The sequence below is a fragment of the Erythrolamprus reginae genome, chromosome Z (assembly GCF_031021105.1).
Source record: "Erythrolamprus reginae isolate rEryReg1 chromosome Z, rEryReg1.hap1, whole genome shotgun sequence".
Classification (NCBI taxonomy): Eukaryota; Metazoa; Chordata; class Lepidosauria; order Squamata; family Dipsadidae; genus Erythrolamprus; species Erythrolamprus reginae.
Window position 1 is genome coordinate 1093027 of NC_091963.1, and position 17999 is coordinate 1111025.

At 44.9% G+C, this 17999-nt stretch overlaps 1 protein-coding gene across 3 annotated transcripts; it reads left to right on the plus strand.

Moving 5' to 3' along the window:
• Positions 1-1582: 1582 nt before the first annotated feature.
• On the plus strand, positions 1583-17398 carry LOC139175853 (tigger transposable element-derived protein 1-like). 3 transcript variants are annotated; one of them, XM_070767188.1, is made up of 8 exons: positions 1829-1911; positions 2703-2959; positions 4447-4573; positions 7859-7972; positions 8854-8967; positions 12650-12763; positions 13596-13694; positions 14922-17398. In XM_070767188.1, the coding sequence occupies exons 3-8, from the start codon at positions 4540-4542 to the stop codon at positions 16415-16417; spliced, it is 1971 nt and encodes a 656-aa protein (XP_070623289.1). In that variant the 5' UTR covers positions 1829-1911; positions 2703-2959; positions 4447-4539; the 3' UTR covers positions 16418-17398. The 3 variants fall into 3 exon arrangements, with proteins under 3 accessions (XP_070623287.1, XP_070623288.1, XP_070623289.1); XM_070767186.1 differs by lacking the exon at positions 2703-2959 and having other exon boundaries at positions 1583-1911; XM_070767187.1 differs by lacking the exons at positions 2703-2959; positions 12650-12763 and having other exon boundaries at positions 1583-1911.
• Positions 17399-17999: the final 601 nt, after the last annotated feature.

A 17999-nucleotide genomic window follows, 5' to 3' on the forward strand; every position in this document is an offset into this window, starting at 1 on the left:
CCGCTTCAATAACCACCTGATACACTTGGCATCCATGAATCTATTCAATCCTGCCTTGAAGCTATCCAGGCTGACAGCTGTCATGACTTTTTCTGGAAGTGAATTCCATAAACCAAGGACCCTCTCAGTGAAGAAATATTTCCCTTTATTTGTCCTCACTTTCTTACCTAGGAGCTTTAGGGAGTGCCCCCTCATCCTGGTATTGTATGTGATAAGAGAAAAGAATTTTTCTCTATCCACCTTTTCTATCCCATGCATGATTTTATATACATTTCTGGTTTTTTTTTACAAAACCATGCCCATAGCAAACCACTGGCTTGCTTAACAACCACAGTGGTGGTTTAACTATTGTCATAAAACTAACCCTACCACATGACTATTCCATTTTAAAGTTTTCATGAATTAGTCATAACTTAAAGACCATGTATCCTGGAAACATTCACATTTTCAGGGCTATCATGAATCAAGCAGATGCAATGGCGCCTGCAGAACACTGATAATTAATTCTTTCAAGCATCTCTTGTCCAAATCCTTGGATACAAACACTTCTGTGGTGCTCATCCTGTCTCAAACATTTCCCTCCAAGTGAGGGGCAGTTGAGGGATGCCAAGGAGTGGAGGATGTTTACTGTCCACTCATAATCACCTGGATTGCGAGATGTGCAACAAATGAATTAGATTAGATAGGATAAGATGGATGTGTGGGATAGACATGGATGGATGGATAACAAAGCCAAATACTCCCAAATGGGATTTTTGAGGAGAGTCCCTTCTGGGTGGGAAGCAAAGCTCACAGCCACCCTAGATGGCCTGGGGCCCTCATAGACCCCCCCCTTTTTTTCTTGATGGAGGCTGTGTGGGTGCCCCTCCCCCCCAGCCCTCTTCAACCTCCACTTTCATAGCCTGTCATGGCCCTCCCTCTCCCTTGCTCATGGGAAAAGCTAGAGAAGATGAGGCTGAAGAGAGGGAAGGAAAAGAGAAGGAAAGAGAAAGAGAAAGCAAGAGAGGGAGAAAGGGAAAGAGGGAAGGAAAGGGAGAGGGAAAGAAGAAAGCCAGAGGAAAAGATAGAAAAACAAGAGGAAAGGGAAAGAAACAGGGGGAAAAGGGAAATTGAGGGAAAGATAGAAAGCTACAGGGAAAGAAAAAGGTGGAATGAGGGGAAAGATAGAAAGCAAGAGAGGGAGAGAAAGAAAAGGAAAGACGGGCATAGAGGTAAAGACAGAAAGGGGGAGAAGATCAGAGTCATTTTGAGTCCCCCCCTCTCCTCCCCCCCTCAGGAATCTCCCCTCAGCCCAACGCAACCGCTCCCTTCGGCAGGCGACCCACCCTCTGAGGCGGAGACACTTTTCCCGCCCAAAAGGGGAGGGGGAAGCCGAGGGAGGGAGAGCGCACACGACTCCTCGCTCCTCCCGCCGGCAGGGGTCGCCCACCGCCCAAGAAACGACCGTTCTAGGCTTTTCCCCAGATCTCGCGCCCCGCCTCCTGCGAGGGGGCAGGCGGAGCGTCTGGGAGGGGGGGAACGGGACGGGCGGGGCTTGTCTGGAGGTCCTCCGCCGCGGGGCATGACGGTCTTCCTCCCCTCCTTTCTTTTTACCTCAGAGCGAGGGAGATGGAGGCACCGTTGTGGCCGGTCGGGATGGCTTTGCAAGGCCCGGAGGTGTCGGACGGGCCCGGGCTTCGTCTGCTGGGCTTGGAAGGGCGCTTGGCTTCGGCCGAGAAGAAGCTGGGCGGTTGCCAGAGGACGGTGACCGAGCTGGGCAGCCAGCTGGAAGGCAAATGGGCCTCCCTGAGCGGTCTGGTTCAGGAATACGGGAGACTCCAACGGCGGCTGGACAACCTGGAGAACCTGCTGAGGAACCGCAACTTCTGGATCCTCCGCTTCCCGCCTGCCGGCCGCGGGGAGACACCCAAGGTCGTCCGGAGGAAATGCCGAGGGCCGGGAGAGAGACCGGTTCTCGGCTGGGGGGCGGCCGGGGATGAGGGGCCAAGAGATGCGGGGCTGGCGGGCTTGGCTCTAGGGCAGCGGGACTGACAGGGGGTGGAGGAGGGGTCTGAGGGGTGTGTATGGGTTCCTGGCAGACGTCTCGGGACTCAACTAGGGGACATTATCAGTGCTAGGGGGAGGAGGAGGAGGACTTGGGGGGGAGCCCTTCCGGGTCTCTCTCAACTGGGTGGCTGGGTTACTTATGGACGTCTCATGACCCAACCAGTGGACATCCGTCAGAGCAGAAGGGAAGGATTTCGGAGAGAGGAGAAGGACTGGGGATTCTGTGGGGTCTATCTGGGCTGGGTGGGTTTCCTATGGAGGTCTCGGGACCCAACTAGGGACATTATCAATGCTAAAAGGGAGGAGGAGGACTTTGGGGTGGTCCTTGGGGGTCTCTCTGAGCTGGGTGGGTTCCTTATGGAAGCCTCATGACGCAATTAGGGGGCATCTTTGTACCTAGATGGGAAGGACCAGACTATTATTTCTCTGAGTCATATAATACATGTGGGTCTATGCATACATTTATATGTATTTATTTGCTTACTTTGTTATGTTTACATAGTGTGTATTGGATTGATGAGAGCTGTATCCAGCGGAATTTCATTTTGACATATGCCAATTACTGTGCATTTAAAGTGACTGATAGGGTTATTCTAAATCTAAGGACTGTGGGGTCCCTAGTACTGTAATCTCTAAATTTGGTGATTTTCTTACAGGTGTTTCTTGACCCAACTAGGTAACTTCATCAGTAGGAGAGAGTATGGGGTTTCTGCAGGAGGAGGAGGAGAACGTCATGGGGTCCTTGATGTTTCTTTGCACTCGGTGATCAGTGCAGTTGCTCTCAATTTTCAGCATGCTGTGAATACTTAGATCAGATTTGGATCAGGAGCAGATATTCTTGGAAGATGTATACCAAATAGTCCTCAATTTAGGACTACAGTTGAGCCCAACATTTTTGTTGCTAAGGGAAACAGTAAGTGAATTTTGCCCCATTTTATGGTGGTTAAGGGAATCATTGCAAATAAGTGAGTCATAGGGTTGTGAAGTGAATCTGGCTTCCCCCATTGACTTTGCTTGTCAGGCAGTGGGAAAAAAGGATCACGTGACCTGGGATACTCTAACCATCTTAAATATGAGTCAGCTGCCAAGTGTCTGGTTTTTAATCTTGTGACTGTGGGGATACTGTGAAAAATGGCCACTTTTTTCCAGCGGTGTAATTTCAACTGACACTAAATTGTTGGTGGGGAGTACCTGTAAGAATATTTACATGGCCACCCACACTCAGGGTTGTCATCGTCATCCTCCTCTTCCTTTCCAGTAACTTCATTCCCTTCTGTCAGTACTGATGTTACCTAGTTGGGTCACGAAAAGTCTGGAAGAAAACAAAAAGTTCAGTGAACAGTAAAGACCCACGGTTGTCGTTGTCCTTTTCCTCACCACCTCACAAACCCCATCCCCTCCCTTGCACTGATGATGATACCTAGTTGGGTTAAGCCAGAGACTGCCTTGACCAGCTTAAGGATCAGGCTGAGTCTGTCATTGTTAGTTTGGAGAGATGTGAATGATTGACACATTTGGGGGAGATTTTGACACTTCCTTTCTGAGCTTCCTTTTTCAATCATGTTTGTTCATTCATTCATTCGTTCATTCGATTTTTATGCCGCCCTTCTCCTTAGACTCAGGGCGGCTTACAACATGTTAGCAATAGGATCTCCAAACTTTAAGGCTTTTGGGGACTTCAACTCCCAGAATTCCCCAGCTAGCCAGGAAGTAATGAGCCGGGGTGGCGCAGCAGGTAGAGTGCTGTACTGCAGGCCACTGAAGCTGACTTGTAGATATGAAGGTCAGCGGTTCAAATCTCATCACCGGCTCAAGGTTGACTCAGCCTTCCATCCTTCTGAGGTGGGTAAAATGAGGACCCGGATTGTGGGGGCAATAGCCTAGCTCTGTTAAGAAAGTGCTATTGCTAACATGTTGTAAGCCGCCTGGAGTCTAAGGAGAAGGGCGGCATAAAAAATTGAATAAATAAATAAATAAATAAATAATAAGTAAGCGTTTCTCTTAACAATTGTGGCAAGAAAGGTCATAAAATGGTACAAAATTCTTAATCTCAGAAACAGGAATTTGGAGCTCAGTTTTTCATAAGTCAAGGACTACCTGTGCAAGCCTGAATTCTGCAAACATGGAGCAAGCTGGTGGTCTATTAAATTAAATCCTAGGAGTTGAAATTCTCCCCTCTTAGAGCATGCTGGCTGGGGAATTCTGGGAGTTGAAAGTCCACAAGTCTTAACATTGACAAGAGATCACTGATCTAGAGGAAGCCAGTAGGCTTTTGTGTGCTAATTGTTTAAAAAATTGCATCTCTTCCCCCCTCCCCCCAAAGTATGTAACTCAACTCCAAACATACAGGATTTGTAGGCCAGAGAATATCAAAATTGTAACCCTGTTATTTACTTCCAGGTTCCAGTCACTTTTGATGACCTGTCTGTTCATTTCAACGAGCAAGAGTGGGGCAACCTGGATGAATTGCAGAAGGATCTGTATAAGACTGTCATGAAAAGCAATTATGAGATGTTGGTCTCAATGGGTGAGAATATATCATATATTATCTTCTTTCTAGCCATTGCTTAGCCACTGTTTATCTTATGCAGGTTTCCAACCAATATGGTCCTGAGCTTTCTTTTGCCAGTTGGGCCCGCCATCCTTGTTGATTCCGTCATGCCACACGTGAGCTCTAGTTGCTTCCACTCACACACGTGGATATTCGCACATGAGGGCAAGCACCCTCTGTTCACAAGAGCTCAGCTTCATGCATGTGCGGTTCTTTTATAAATAGGCCGCGGCCCAGGGGTTGTGGACCCCTACTGTTGGGCGCGCTTCCATTCAAAGTCTAGGAAAGAAAAACCTTGTCAGCCTCGCTGTGTTTCATCCTTCAACTGTGCTTCAGCTGTCATGAATAACGGGGGTGGGGGTGGGGGTAGGTGTTGGGATTTGGGAGGGGGAAGTCTGCTGGAGGAGCCCAAGGAAGTTTCGTTTCTTCTGGTGAAGGCTAAGAGAGCTTCGTTTCACCCAAGAAGGGGTGACAAGGGGTGGGTTAGTGGCGTGCATTCCAAAAGTATGAAGCGCCGGTTGGTGAAGATGCATTCACCTGACAAGGATGGACAATGGGGATTGGATGAATTGCCAAGGGGGGCACTTGGGGCTACTTTGACATGGGGAAATGTCGTGCCTTTTTCCTCAGACTTTGCTTTTCATTCAGATGCATTCACTTCTGATTTAGTAAAGCTTACTTTTGAAGTTCAAAATGGGCTCTGAGTTTTACTTTTCTTAAATTCTGAGCAAAGCCAACCCTGACAAGCCTCAACTCCATGTTGACAGAGAGGGAGGAGTACTTTTGCTAGACAAGAACTGATAGCGGCAAAAGGGAAACAAATTCTGAAGCAAAAGGCACGCAAATGCATATATAAAGAATCCCCACATCTTCCCTCATAGCCCCCACCACCTGGGCAATTCATCCAATCTCCGTGCCCCAAGATATCAGCTGGGTGCACCAGCCGATTGGGCTTCCACATCTGGTCTGCAGCCACTGACCTCGGAGCAGGCTGTAAACATCTTCATGTAACCTAGCAGTGTGATGAGAACTTCCCTCCCTCACCTGCTAATCAAATACAAGTAGAGACATCTCCAACATGCTTCCCCAACTCCCACACAAAATACCATTGCACTCTCGCCCACCCTGTTTCTCTGACCGCCAAAGCAGGCAAGCAGTGTGGAGGCTGATACCGGCTCTAATCTATGTGCAGAATGAAGATATAAGATGGCTTTATTCTTATTCACTTCGGTTTATAAAAAAAATTATGCCTTAAGAGGTTTAGGAGATGGAGGAATTGGTATGGTGGGTTATGGCCTTTTGTATTAATTATGAGCCAGCTGTGGTTTTTCCTGGGTTGGGAGACTTTATTCACAGTCACTACAGATAGTTCTCGACTTACAACAGTCTGTTTAGTCATCTCCTTTTAACGACCCCATAATCCCTTGCATTGGCATGGGGTCTGGGCCACTGAATGGAGCTACCAGAGTGCCCTTCCTGTCGCCAGCAGTTTTATTTATTTATTTATTTATTTATTTTATTAATTGGACTTTTATGCCACCCCTTTCCGAGGACTCGGGGCTTACAACATATAAAATAACAATATATAACATCCTGAATCCAATCAATTATTAATAATCTAAAAAACCCAAAGACAATAAAAACACTCAAACTCATTCAATCCACTAACTCGCATACCTTTCATTGGCCGGGGTAGAAGTCTAATAGCCCCAATCCTGGCTACATAAATGAGTGTTGAGACTCTTATGGAAGGCAAGGAGGATGGGGGCGGTGTAAATCTCCGGGGGAAGCTGATTCCAGAAGGCCGGGGCTGCCACAGAGGAGGCCAGTTACATTCTCATCGTGCCCAGAGAGAAATATCTGCCTCTGCCTAGGATCAAACTCGCATCGTTCTGATCGTGAGGCGAGAGCTCCACCTCTAAGCTATTGCACCACTCTACAACAGTTCGTTTAGTGACTGTTCAAATTTACAAGGCACTGAAAAAAGTGACATATGGCTCATTTTTAATTTATGACCATTGCAGGATCCCCATGTTCACATGATCAACATTTGGACACCTGGCAACAGTGTTCCCTCTAATTTTTTTTGGGGATGGGCGGAAAAGTATAGTGTCTGAGCGGCAGTCCCTTCGGGACTGGGCGGCACAGAAATAATAAATAAATAAACAAACAAAGAAACAAACAAATAAAAAACCCACCCTGTTTTGCCTCAGAATTTCAAAATAAAATACTGTACTGTGTGTCTATAATAGTGAGCTCATAATAGGGCAACTCTATCAATATCAAAATGCCACTTAAATAGTTGAGCTAGTTTCAAACTAGATTTTGATTTTCTTTCTCTCTTCCTTACTCCCATTCTTTTTCTTTCTCTTTTCCTTCCTCTCTTTTTTCTATCTGTTTCTCTCTCTTCCTCTCTTCCTCTCTCTCTCCTTCCCTCTTACTCTTTCCCTCTCGGCTTCTGGGCAGGTTTGGAAAACTCCGAGTTGATGATGATTTTTAAGTGAGTGATTGCTCACTGCTCAGCTTAGAGGGAACTATGCCTGGCAACTGGTTGTGGATGGTTGCAGTGTCCCTGAATAAATTTTAGGCCACCTCAATTTCTTCAGCCTCTGCATAGAAAATGCTCATTTCAACACAGAATAACTTGAAACAATCACACTCTAGGTAGTCCTTGAGTAACAACCCTAATTGAACCCGAGAGTTTCTGCTGCTAGGCAAGGTGGTTGTGAAATGGGTTTCTCTGCCCCAGTTCTTAATTTAGTGACATGGTTGTTAAGTGAATCTGGTTTCCCCCTTGACCTTTGCTAGTCAGGAGGTTGCAAAAGTGGATCATGTGATCCTGGGATACTGTGATGGTCACAAGAATGAACCAGTTTCTTAGTGTCTGAATTTTGATCACCTGATCATGTGGATTCTATGACAACCATGAAAAAGGATCAGTCCCTTTTTCCAATGCCATTGTAACTTTGAACAGTCGCTAAACAAACCATTGTAAGTCTGAGGACTACCTGTACTGTTTTGGGCAAGATGTCGCCAAATTATTATTGTTGTTAGCCGCCCCGAGTCTGCAGAGAGGGGCGGCATACAAATCCAATAAATTATTATTATTATTATTATTATTATTATTATTATTATTATTATTATTAAATGGATGTCACCCTATTTCTAGTGGCAGTGTTGTCTTTTCCGTTTATTTTGTCTTTCTCCTAAAAATTGTTTGTGCAGTTAACAGAAATGTATATTCGTTTGTTGTATGGATAGATTATATGATAGCCAAGCCCGAGATCCTGACCCGGATTGAACAAGGAGACTCTTTGTGCGATACAGACATTGAAACCATACCCGAGAATAACACACCAACATATCCTGGCACAGGTAGGTTCACTGCTTCTTGAAATATCCAGCTTTTAATTTTTTTAATCCTTCTTTCCCATAAGAGCCCTTGGTGCTGTCTGAGCTGGGTGGTTTTCTTGCAGATGTTTCATCATCAGTCTTAGAAGGGAGTTTGGTTTGCAGAGTAGAAGTGAAAAAAAAGGGAGCAGGGAGGAGGAGGACAAAGAGGGTGGGGTCCTTGGTGCTCTGTGAACTTGGTGGCTTCCTTGCAAACATCTCATAACCAACTGGAGAACATCATCGGTGTAGGAAGGTGGGTGAGTTGTGAAGTGGAGGAAGAGGATGAAGAAGAAGAAGAGGGGGAGGAGGCCTTTGATGCTTTCTGAACTGGGTGGTTTCCTTGTAGACATTTCATTACCCAACTAGGGAACATAATTCCTAGGTCCCTTTTTTTGCTGTCTTATAAATTTGAATGGTCACTAAACGAACCGTTGCGAAGTGGTGCAGTGGCCTAAGGTTTGAGCTCTTGCCTCACGATCAGGAGGCTGTGAGTTTGATCCTTGGTAGAGGCAGATATTTCTCTCTCTGGGCACGGTGGGAACATATCTGCTGGATATGGTTCCGCATTAACAACAGCAAGGGCAACTGGCCAATAAACACTCAGCCCAGACTTCACCCCGCAAGGCATTATGGAGTCATCAAAATATGACGGAAGGGCTTTAAAAACCAGCACTGCGAATTGGACGCTGGAGCAAATTGGGAACTGATAAGACAGCTGGCCTTTTTGCAAATCTCAGCTTCTCCAAAACCAGGTTGACCACCGCATTTTGAACCTGGGTACTTTTCAAGGTTCAGTCCCCTTCAGACCCTGCGGACTTTGACCTTGGCGTTTATGGCAATTTTTTCCTCTCTCCTACATTCAGAGTCCCCTGTTGCTCCGGTCGATGTTTCTATGTGGCTGAAAGAAGAAATAGAAGGACCTGAAGGCGGTGGGATCGCCAGGCCTCCTGAAGAGATCAGTGCTGGACTTCACGAGGGTGAATAGACGTTGTCCTGGAATTGTGGTTCAGCTTAGAAAGAAGCTTCCCCTCCCCCATAAGGGCATTCTTCCTTCTTGACCCAAATTTCCTTCTCTTCCTTGTTCACCAGGGAGATGATCATCCCTGAATCTTGTTTCTCTCTGGACTATGTCAGAATGACACATTCTGGAGAGAAACAGGAAGCTTGTATGGATGAATCAGACCTCCTTACTGCTTATTTGTTATTGTTATATTAGATTTTTATCCCACCTTGATTACTTTAGAATAGACTAGAGTAGGGATAGGATAGGATAGAATAGAACAGAATAGAATTCTTTATTGGCCAAATGTGATTGGACACAGAAGGAATTTTGTCTTTGGTGCATATGCTTTGGTGCATAGATGTACATAAAGAAAAAATAAAATAGATTCATCAAGGATCATAAGAAACAACCAAGTGATAGTCATACTTATACTTATAAACAATACAATCATGCTAGGAAACAATAAAAACAATACAAGTTGTAAAGATACAAGCAACACGGATATAGCCAGAAGTGGAAAGAGATAGGTATTAGTAAGGGTGAGATGAATAGTAATACAGTGGTACCTCTACCTAAGAACGCTTCTACTTATGAACTTTTCTAGATAAGAAATGCGTGTTCAAGATTTTTTGCCTCTTCACAGGAACAATTTTCCACTTATAAACCTGACCCTCCGAAACTGTAACCAGAAAAGGCAGAGAGAAGCCTCCATGGGGCCTCTCTAGGAATCTCCTGGAAGGAAACAGGGCCTCCACCCTCCCTGTGGTTTCCCCAATCGCACACATTATTTGCTTTTATATTGATTCCTATGGGAAAAATTGCTGCTTCTTACAAACTTTTCTAAAGAACCTGGTCACAGAACAAATTAAGTTCGTACGTAGAGGTATCCCTGTATTACCTATTTACACATTTAACAACTGCAGATTCAGAGGTTTTCCCCAAGAATTTCTTCTCTTCTTTTTGCGAATCTCCTAAACCTAGGATTCACCCATGGGCTGTCAGCTATTCCCCCATTATCTGAAGATGAACCACTTTCCATGCTAACTTCTGAATCATTGTCTCCTAAGCTCTCGTCCCCACTTCCTTTTCTCAGCTTTTCTACTTAAGAACCTGGTCACGGAATGAATTAAGTTCGTAAGTGGAGGTACCACTGTACAGTCTTAGTAGTTAATTTGACAGTGTTGAGGGAACAAGCTCTTTAGCAGAGTTACGGCATTTGGGGAAAAACTATCCTTATGTCTTGTTGTTCTGAGGTGCAGAGCCTATAGCTTTGTTTTGAGGGGAGGAGTTGAAACAATTTATGTCCAGGGTGTGAAGTGTCAATAAATATTTTCCCCGCCCTCTTTTTGACCCATGCAGTATACAGGTACTCAATGGAAGGCAGGCTGGCAGTAATTGTTTTTTTCTGCAGTTCTGGAGAGGGGCGGCATACAAATGTAATAAATAATAATAATAATAATAATAATAATAATAATAATAATAATAATAATACAGTTGTTCCCCATTTTGAGTTACCTTAAGCAATTTTAGTTGCTTAAATGCTTGTGCTGATCAACTGCCCTGTGTCTTTACCCGAATCTTCAACACATCACTAGAGATATGCCATGTTCCTTCTTCCTTCAAATGCTCTACTATCATCTCAGTGCCAAAGAAGCACACCTTGAAGGAGCTGAATGACTACAGACCAGTTGCTCTAACATCTGTAGTTATGAAAACCTTTGAAAGGCTAGTGATGCCCCACTTGAAAACCATCATGGATCCACTTTTATACCCCCTGCAATTTGCATACCAAGCAAACGGATCAACAAATGATGCTATTAATATGGCTCTTGCACTACAACCTACAACATCTTGAATCTCCAGCCAAGGATCCTCTTTGTAGACTTCAGCTCAGCATTCAATAACACCATTCCAGATATTCTCCTAACTAGACTAAATCAGCTAGCTGCAACTGACCACATCTGTAAATGGATCATAATCTTCCTAACAGACAGGAAGTAGCAGGTGAAACTAGGCAAAATCTCATCAGATACTTGTACTATTAGCACAGGGGCTCCCCGAGGCTGTGTGCTCTCTCCACTTCTTTCTATATACTTATAACTGCATCTCAAAAGATCCCTCTGTTAAAAGCATTGAAGTTTGCAGATGATACAACAGTGATTGGTTTTATTGGTAGTTATTAATTTTATTAACATTGATTATTTCCTCATTGCTTATTTGACCCTTATGACAATCATTAAGTTTTGTACCACATGATTCTTGATAAATGTATATTTTCTTTTATGTACACTGAGAGCATAGGTATGAAGGACAAATTCCTTGTGTGTCCAATCATACTTGCCAATAAAATAATTCTATTCCTTCCCCTTCCTATTTTCCCCTCAATGACCTGTTAGGTGAATTGTTGGGAGAGAAGGACTGGCCCAAAGTCATCCAGCCAGCTTTCATGGCTGAGACGGGACTAGAACTCACTATCTCCCAGTGATTGACCCAAATTCACTCAGCTCTTTTTCATGCCTACAGGGGGACTAGAACTCACTGTGTCCTTGAATTGGCCCATAGTCATCCTGTCATGGGGACAGCACCTTGACAACAAACCAATTCTAGTTGAACATTAATTTAAACTCTCTCTAATTTTTTTCTATTTGATTCCTTGTGATAAGTGGGGTCCTATTTTCTATCGAAGTTTCTCTGTCCAGTGTCCCTCCACTACTATCCCTGGATACCTTTCCATGATCTCCTAGACAGGGGTCAAAATCCAGCCCTCTGGGTGTTTGGATCTAGTCTGCGGGGCTGCCACAGAAACAGCCCATGGTGACTATGCCAACAAAAATGGACCTCGGGAGGCCTCCTGAGCTCTGTTTTTGCTGGCAGAGGGTTGCAGGAGGCTTTGGCAAGCAAAAATGGACCTTGGGAGCCCATTTTCATTGGCAGAGTTCTCAGGCTGTCACAGGCACCCCCAGTACGAGTGATGTTGATCTGGCCATTTCCACTGTGGCCCCCTACCCCCCCCCCCCAACCCTGATGGGGTCCTCAATGAAATCAAGTTTGACACCCTTGTTCTAGACCAGTGATGGTGAACGTTCATATCTTTGCTGGCCAGCTGATTTTCGGCTTGCACAAAGGCTCTGGGAGGGCATTTTTGGCTTCCAGGGAGCCTCTGGAGGGATGGGGGAAGGCATTTTTACCCTCCCTCAGCTCCAGGGAAGTCTTTGGAGCCTGGGGAGGGTGAAACACAAGCCTACTGAGCCCACCTGAAGTTGGGAAACAGGCCATTTCTGGCTTTCAGAGGACCTCCGAGGAGCGGGCGAACCTGTTTTCCTCCTTCCCAGGCATTGAATTGTGTGTGTGGGCACTCGCGCATGCGTGATAGCATACAGCCACTCTCTTTCGGCACCCAAGGAAAAAAAGGTTCGCCATCACCGTCCTAGACCAAATATTCCAGGTTGGTTTCACTGGGCTTTTTTCTTCCCCAGCTCTGTCCCACCCACTTTCAGCTTGTTGCCAACCGTCTGCTCCTCGACCCTTAACGCTGCAGGCAGCGTCCTTCTTCCCTGCCTCCTCGGTTCTTCTTCCTGCACACCTCTTCCAGCCCATGAGATTCCTTGATGTTAGAGAAGAGCAATGCCCCCTGTTTTCCTCTCTTCTGTATCTAGGTTCTTCGGTGGAGTATATAGACATACCCTCCGGGATTAAAGAGGAGATGGAGGAGGTGTGCTTGGGGCCCGGGGAATCCCACAGAGAGCACATGCCATACGATCCTAGTGAGGGTAAGAGCTCCTTCCTGTCAAGAGGTATATAGCACTCAGACTTACATACCGCTCCATAGTGCTTTACAGACCACTCTGAGCCGTTTGCAGAGTCTGCGCATTGCCCCCAGCAATCCAGGTCCTACTGGTATTTAGACATTTCTTCGTTTTGATTGTTGCTGTTGTCAATAGAGGACGATATTTGAAGCTCAGGGTTGAGTGGTGGGGTCCTTGGTGGTCTCTGAACTTGGTAATTTTCTTGTAGACATTTCATGACCCGATTAGGCAACATCATCAGTGCTGTAGGTAATGGGGTTTGTGGAGCAGGAGAAAGGGAAGAGGATGAGGAGGGCTGTGGTTTCATGACATAGCATCATTAGTGCTAGAAAGGAATGAGGTTAGAGAGCAAATAACCACCCTCTTCTCACACTGATGATGTTACCTAGTTGGTCATAAAATGTCCACAAGAAAACCTTCAATCTCAGAGATCACCCCATGATGTTGCTATATTAAGCTGAACTAAGATCCCCATAACTATCCTATCCTCACTTTATATTTGGGTTAACATCTCAACAGCCCCCAATCTCCATGGGTGTTGTTTTTCAGATATTGTGCATTTCATCAAGCAATAAATTGGAGATTCCTTCCTTCCTTCCTTCCTTCCTTCCTTCCTTCCTTCCTTCCTTCCTTCCCTCCCTCCCTCCCTCCCTCCCTCCTTTCTTCCCCTCTCTCCCTCCTTTCTTCCCCTCTCTCCCTCCTTCACTTCCTTCTTTTTCTTCATTTTTTAATTTTTTCTCTTGTTCCTTTTCCTCTTCCTCCCACTCCCTCCCACTCTCTTCCTTTCTTTTGACAGAATATCAGACTATTACCATTTCGGAAGAACATCTCTGTGGACTTCAGGAAGACCAATGTGCTCAGGACCCATTGTTCTTTGGGGAAGGCCCTAGCTCTGGTAAGAGGAGAATTTTTGGTTCTTCTGATGTCCCTCTTGAATGTGACAGTACAGTAGTTTACTTCTTGAGACGTCGCCTTCCCACTGAATTTAATTCAATTCAATTTATTAGATTTCTATGCCGCCCCTCTCCGAAGACTCGGGGCGGCTTAACCAGAATAATTCCACTTTGCCATGTGTAGGCTATGAAACCCTGCAAGAATGTCAGGGAGCAGAGTTGGTGGTGGTGGTGGGGGAGGCAGGATCTGCTTCAGGTTGTCCTTGAATTACGACCAACATTTTCATTGTTCACAACTAAGGGAGTTTTGCCCCATTTTACGCCTTTTCCCCACAGCTTTTGTGAATCACTGCGGTTGGTAACAGAGTTCTTAAGTGAATCTGGCTTCCCCTTTTGCTTGTCAGTCGGTTGCCAGAGACGACCACTTGACCCCAGGACGCTGCAACTGTCATAAATACATGCCAATTACCGAATTTTTGATCATGTGACCACAAGGGTGCTGCGATACCCGTAAGTTTGAAAAATAGTCAGAAGTCCCTTTCCCCCCAAGGGCCATTGTAAATTACAGCAGTCACTAAACAAACAGTTGTAAGTTGAGGATTATCTGTACTGGGCTCAATGGCAACTTGACAAACCATTGTGCCAGGAGGAATTGATTATTCATTATTATTATTATCAATTATTTATTAGGAATATGATTATTCCTGAAGGAATTGATTACTTGATTGTGTGCTTTCAAGATATTGTTGGCAGTTAAGAACAGTCACTATTAATGACCGTTAATAATGGTAGTGTGGGCCATTAATTAAACTTCTCCAGCATAATTTGGCCCTTCAGTTCTTCCAGTAATGCAGCCATGACGCTTTGAGTTCATTTAATGTATGTTAGTTGTCATCCTCTCCTTCTGCGTTCCTCACCCTTATGGACTCTCCAAGGAAGCAGAATCATTGCACAATATTAAGCCTGGTCATTTCTGCCTCGAGGAAGAAGTCTGATTGGCCTGCTGGCATTGCAATTGCCCGCAATACTGAGGCGCTTCTGTGGACGGCATTAGCCAGTGACATCACCGTTGCTTGGTTTACGTGCTTTGATCCAGGGAATGAAATTGTTACCAAACCAGGAAAAATTATATTTTTCCCACTTTTCCCATCTGAAGTTAAATTGTTCTCAGACAATTAAACTTTTTTAAAAATGGTCTCTCATTTCTCTCCCTCTCCCTCTCCCTGTAGTATTTTGCAACGGGCTCTTATTTTCGCTCGCCATGTCCTCGAAGGGGAAGAGAAAAGGCCACGGCTCACCCGAAGAGCGCAGCAAGAAACACAGGAAGGCCATCAGTCTCAACTTGAAGATGAAGATCATCAAAGCCTACGACGCCGGGAAGAAGGTGAACATCATCGCTCAAGAAGAAGGCCTGGCCCATTCCACCATCTCTACCATTTTGAAGAACAAGGAGCGGATCAGGGAGGCCATGAAAGGATCACCGGGGACGAAGGCCATCATCACCAGGCAACGCAAGGGCCTCATCCACGAAACCGAGAAGCTCCTGATGCTTTGGATCGAGGATCAGATCCAGAAAAGGATCCCCATCAGCCTCCCTCTCATCCAGGCCAAGGCGCGCAGCCTTTTTGCCACCCTGAAGGAACGGGCGGGCGAGGAGTGCACCGAGACGTTCACGGCTAGCCGCGGCTGGTTCATGCGCTTCCAGCGGAGGTTTAATTACCAGACCATGCACCCTCCAGGAGAACCCGGGGGTGACGAAGAAATAGCAGCCCAGCGCTTCCTTGACAAATTCGACTATCTCATCACAGAAGAGAACTATTTGCCTGAACAAATATTCAATGTGGACAAAACGAGGTTATTCTGGAAAAAAATGCCCGAACGGACCTACCTTCACCAAGAGGCCCAAGCTATGCCTGGATACAAGGCCTTTAAGGACAGGATCACTTTGCTCTTGGGTGGAAACGTTGCCGGATTCAAGCTGAAGCCATTTCTGATCCACAAATCAGAGGACCCTCCCTTGTGCGAAAATATCGGCCAGGAGACGCTGCCTGTTTATTATCAATATGATCAGAAAGCTTGGATGACTCAAGTCTTCTTTGAGGACTGGTTTGTGAATTGTTTTATCCCCCAAGTGCAGGAATATTGTTTCCAAAACAGAATCCCTTTTAGAATTCTTCTACTCCTCAACAACACCCCTGGGTATCCCTTGCACCTGGACGATGTCCATCCAGGCGTGAAGGTTGTTTATCTTCCCAAAAACACCAGCCCTTTCCTGCAGCCCATGGACCAGGGAGCCGTCTCAACCTTCAAAGCCTGCTATTTAAGGGCCACGCTGGTCACGGCTGTCGCCGCGACGGAGGACAATGGGGTGACTTTGCGCGACTTTTGGAAAGCGTACGATATCAGCCACTGCATTGAAAACATCGCAACGGCCTGGAAGGAGGTCAGCGTGAAATGCATGCAAGGGATTTGGGAACGGTGCTTAAAACGCTTTGCTCTCCTCGTCCATAATTTTGAAGGCTTCGACCTGAACGAAGATTTGGAGGAAATCAGTCACAACATTTTGACGCTTGCCCGAGCCCTTAGTTTAGAGGCAGACGTGGACGATGTGAAAAAATGGATTGCTTACCCCGAGGGAGAGCTTTCCAATGAAGAACTGATCGAGCTGAAAGAGGAATTGGAGGCCCAAGGCATTGCGGAGGAGGAGGAAGAAATAAAATTCTAGACTTAAGTTCAGGAAGTGCAGTGTGAAAATATCGACTGTTTTACTTGGACATTAACAAAATGTTGCAAAAATTAGAAAGTATGGATCCCAATGTAGAACATTTTGGAAAGTTACATTGGGCCAGGAGGTTTATGTGAAAATAGTGACCAGTGTAACCATTCTCAGATGCTTATGAAAATTAATAAGTATGAATTCGAATGCAGAGCATTTTGGAAAGCTGTATCAGGAGCCCAGGAAGTTCATGTGAAAATATTGATCTGTGTTTTCTCATGTTAATGAAACCTTACAAAAATTAGGAAGTATAGATCCTAACGTAGAATGTTTTGGAAAGCTACATCAGGAGCTCAAGAAGTTCAGTGTGAAAGTATTGATGGATTTTTTTCAGATGTTAATGAAATGTTATGAAAATTAGGAAGTATGAATTTGAATGTAGAACATTTTGGAAAGTTACCGAGGGAGCCCAGGAAGTTCACATTAAAATATTGACCAGTGTTTTCTCATGTTAATTAAACACTGTGAAAATTAGGAAGTGTGGATCCAAATGTACATTGTTTCAGAAAGCTACATTGGGGAAATGCATGTGTTCTAGGAGAATAGATGAAGAAAAAAATGTGCAAAGAAAACTTGGTGAATTCTTTACGGACTGTTATTTCTTGCTCACCTCTTCCTTCCTTCCCATCCCGAAAAAGAGCAGAAGACCCCAGAAGATGCCTGGTTCATTAGCCTTCTGGGCCTCAAGTGTCCAACATTTCCAAAAACACACAGCAAAAAGACTAATCTTTGGAATTGATGTTTACAGGTACAGTACTGTAATTGTAAACGCTGATTTTGTATTTTTTATTTTTGTACTGTAACACAATATGATGGCTAATAATAATAATAATAATAATACATGTTAAATCAAGGATGTTTTAAAACTTCAGTTTCTTGGAGGGCAAAATTGATTTCTTTAGAAATAAAGATCTTTTAAAACATCAAAAATATAGCTCAGTTCATTGAAGGTTAAAAGAAGTTGCGTTTGGAAGAATTGCAAATTAAATTGTGTACGCCTGGAAAAAGTAAAATTTTGATTTCCCCCCCCCCCCATGGACTGATTAGTGATTATTTTAACAGATGACTAATATATAAGCAATCCTGGTTTAAGGACCACAATCAGGGCCAGCAACTCAGTGACTGAGTTGCTGGCCCTGATTGTGGTCCTTAAACCAGGTTTGCTTATATATTAGTCATCTGTTAAAATAATCACTTCAATAGTTTGCACATAATTGTGCACAGATGCTGACCAAGAAACCAAGAGACAATGAGTTCTAGTCCCACCTTAGGCATGAAAGCTGGCGGGGTGACTTTAGACAATTACTAGGAGATGGGGAATTCTAGTCCCACTTTAAACCATCAAAGTGATATTGGGTAATCACCAAGAACGGCCCAAAGTCACCTGGCCCGCTTTCACGCCTAAGGCAGAACTGGAACTCGCCATCCCCAGCCTGAACTTTACTGAACCAGCTCCCATAGCTAAGGCAGCACTAGAACTTGCCATCTCCTGGTAATTGACCCAGTCACCTCGCCAGCTTTTATGCCTAAG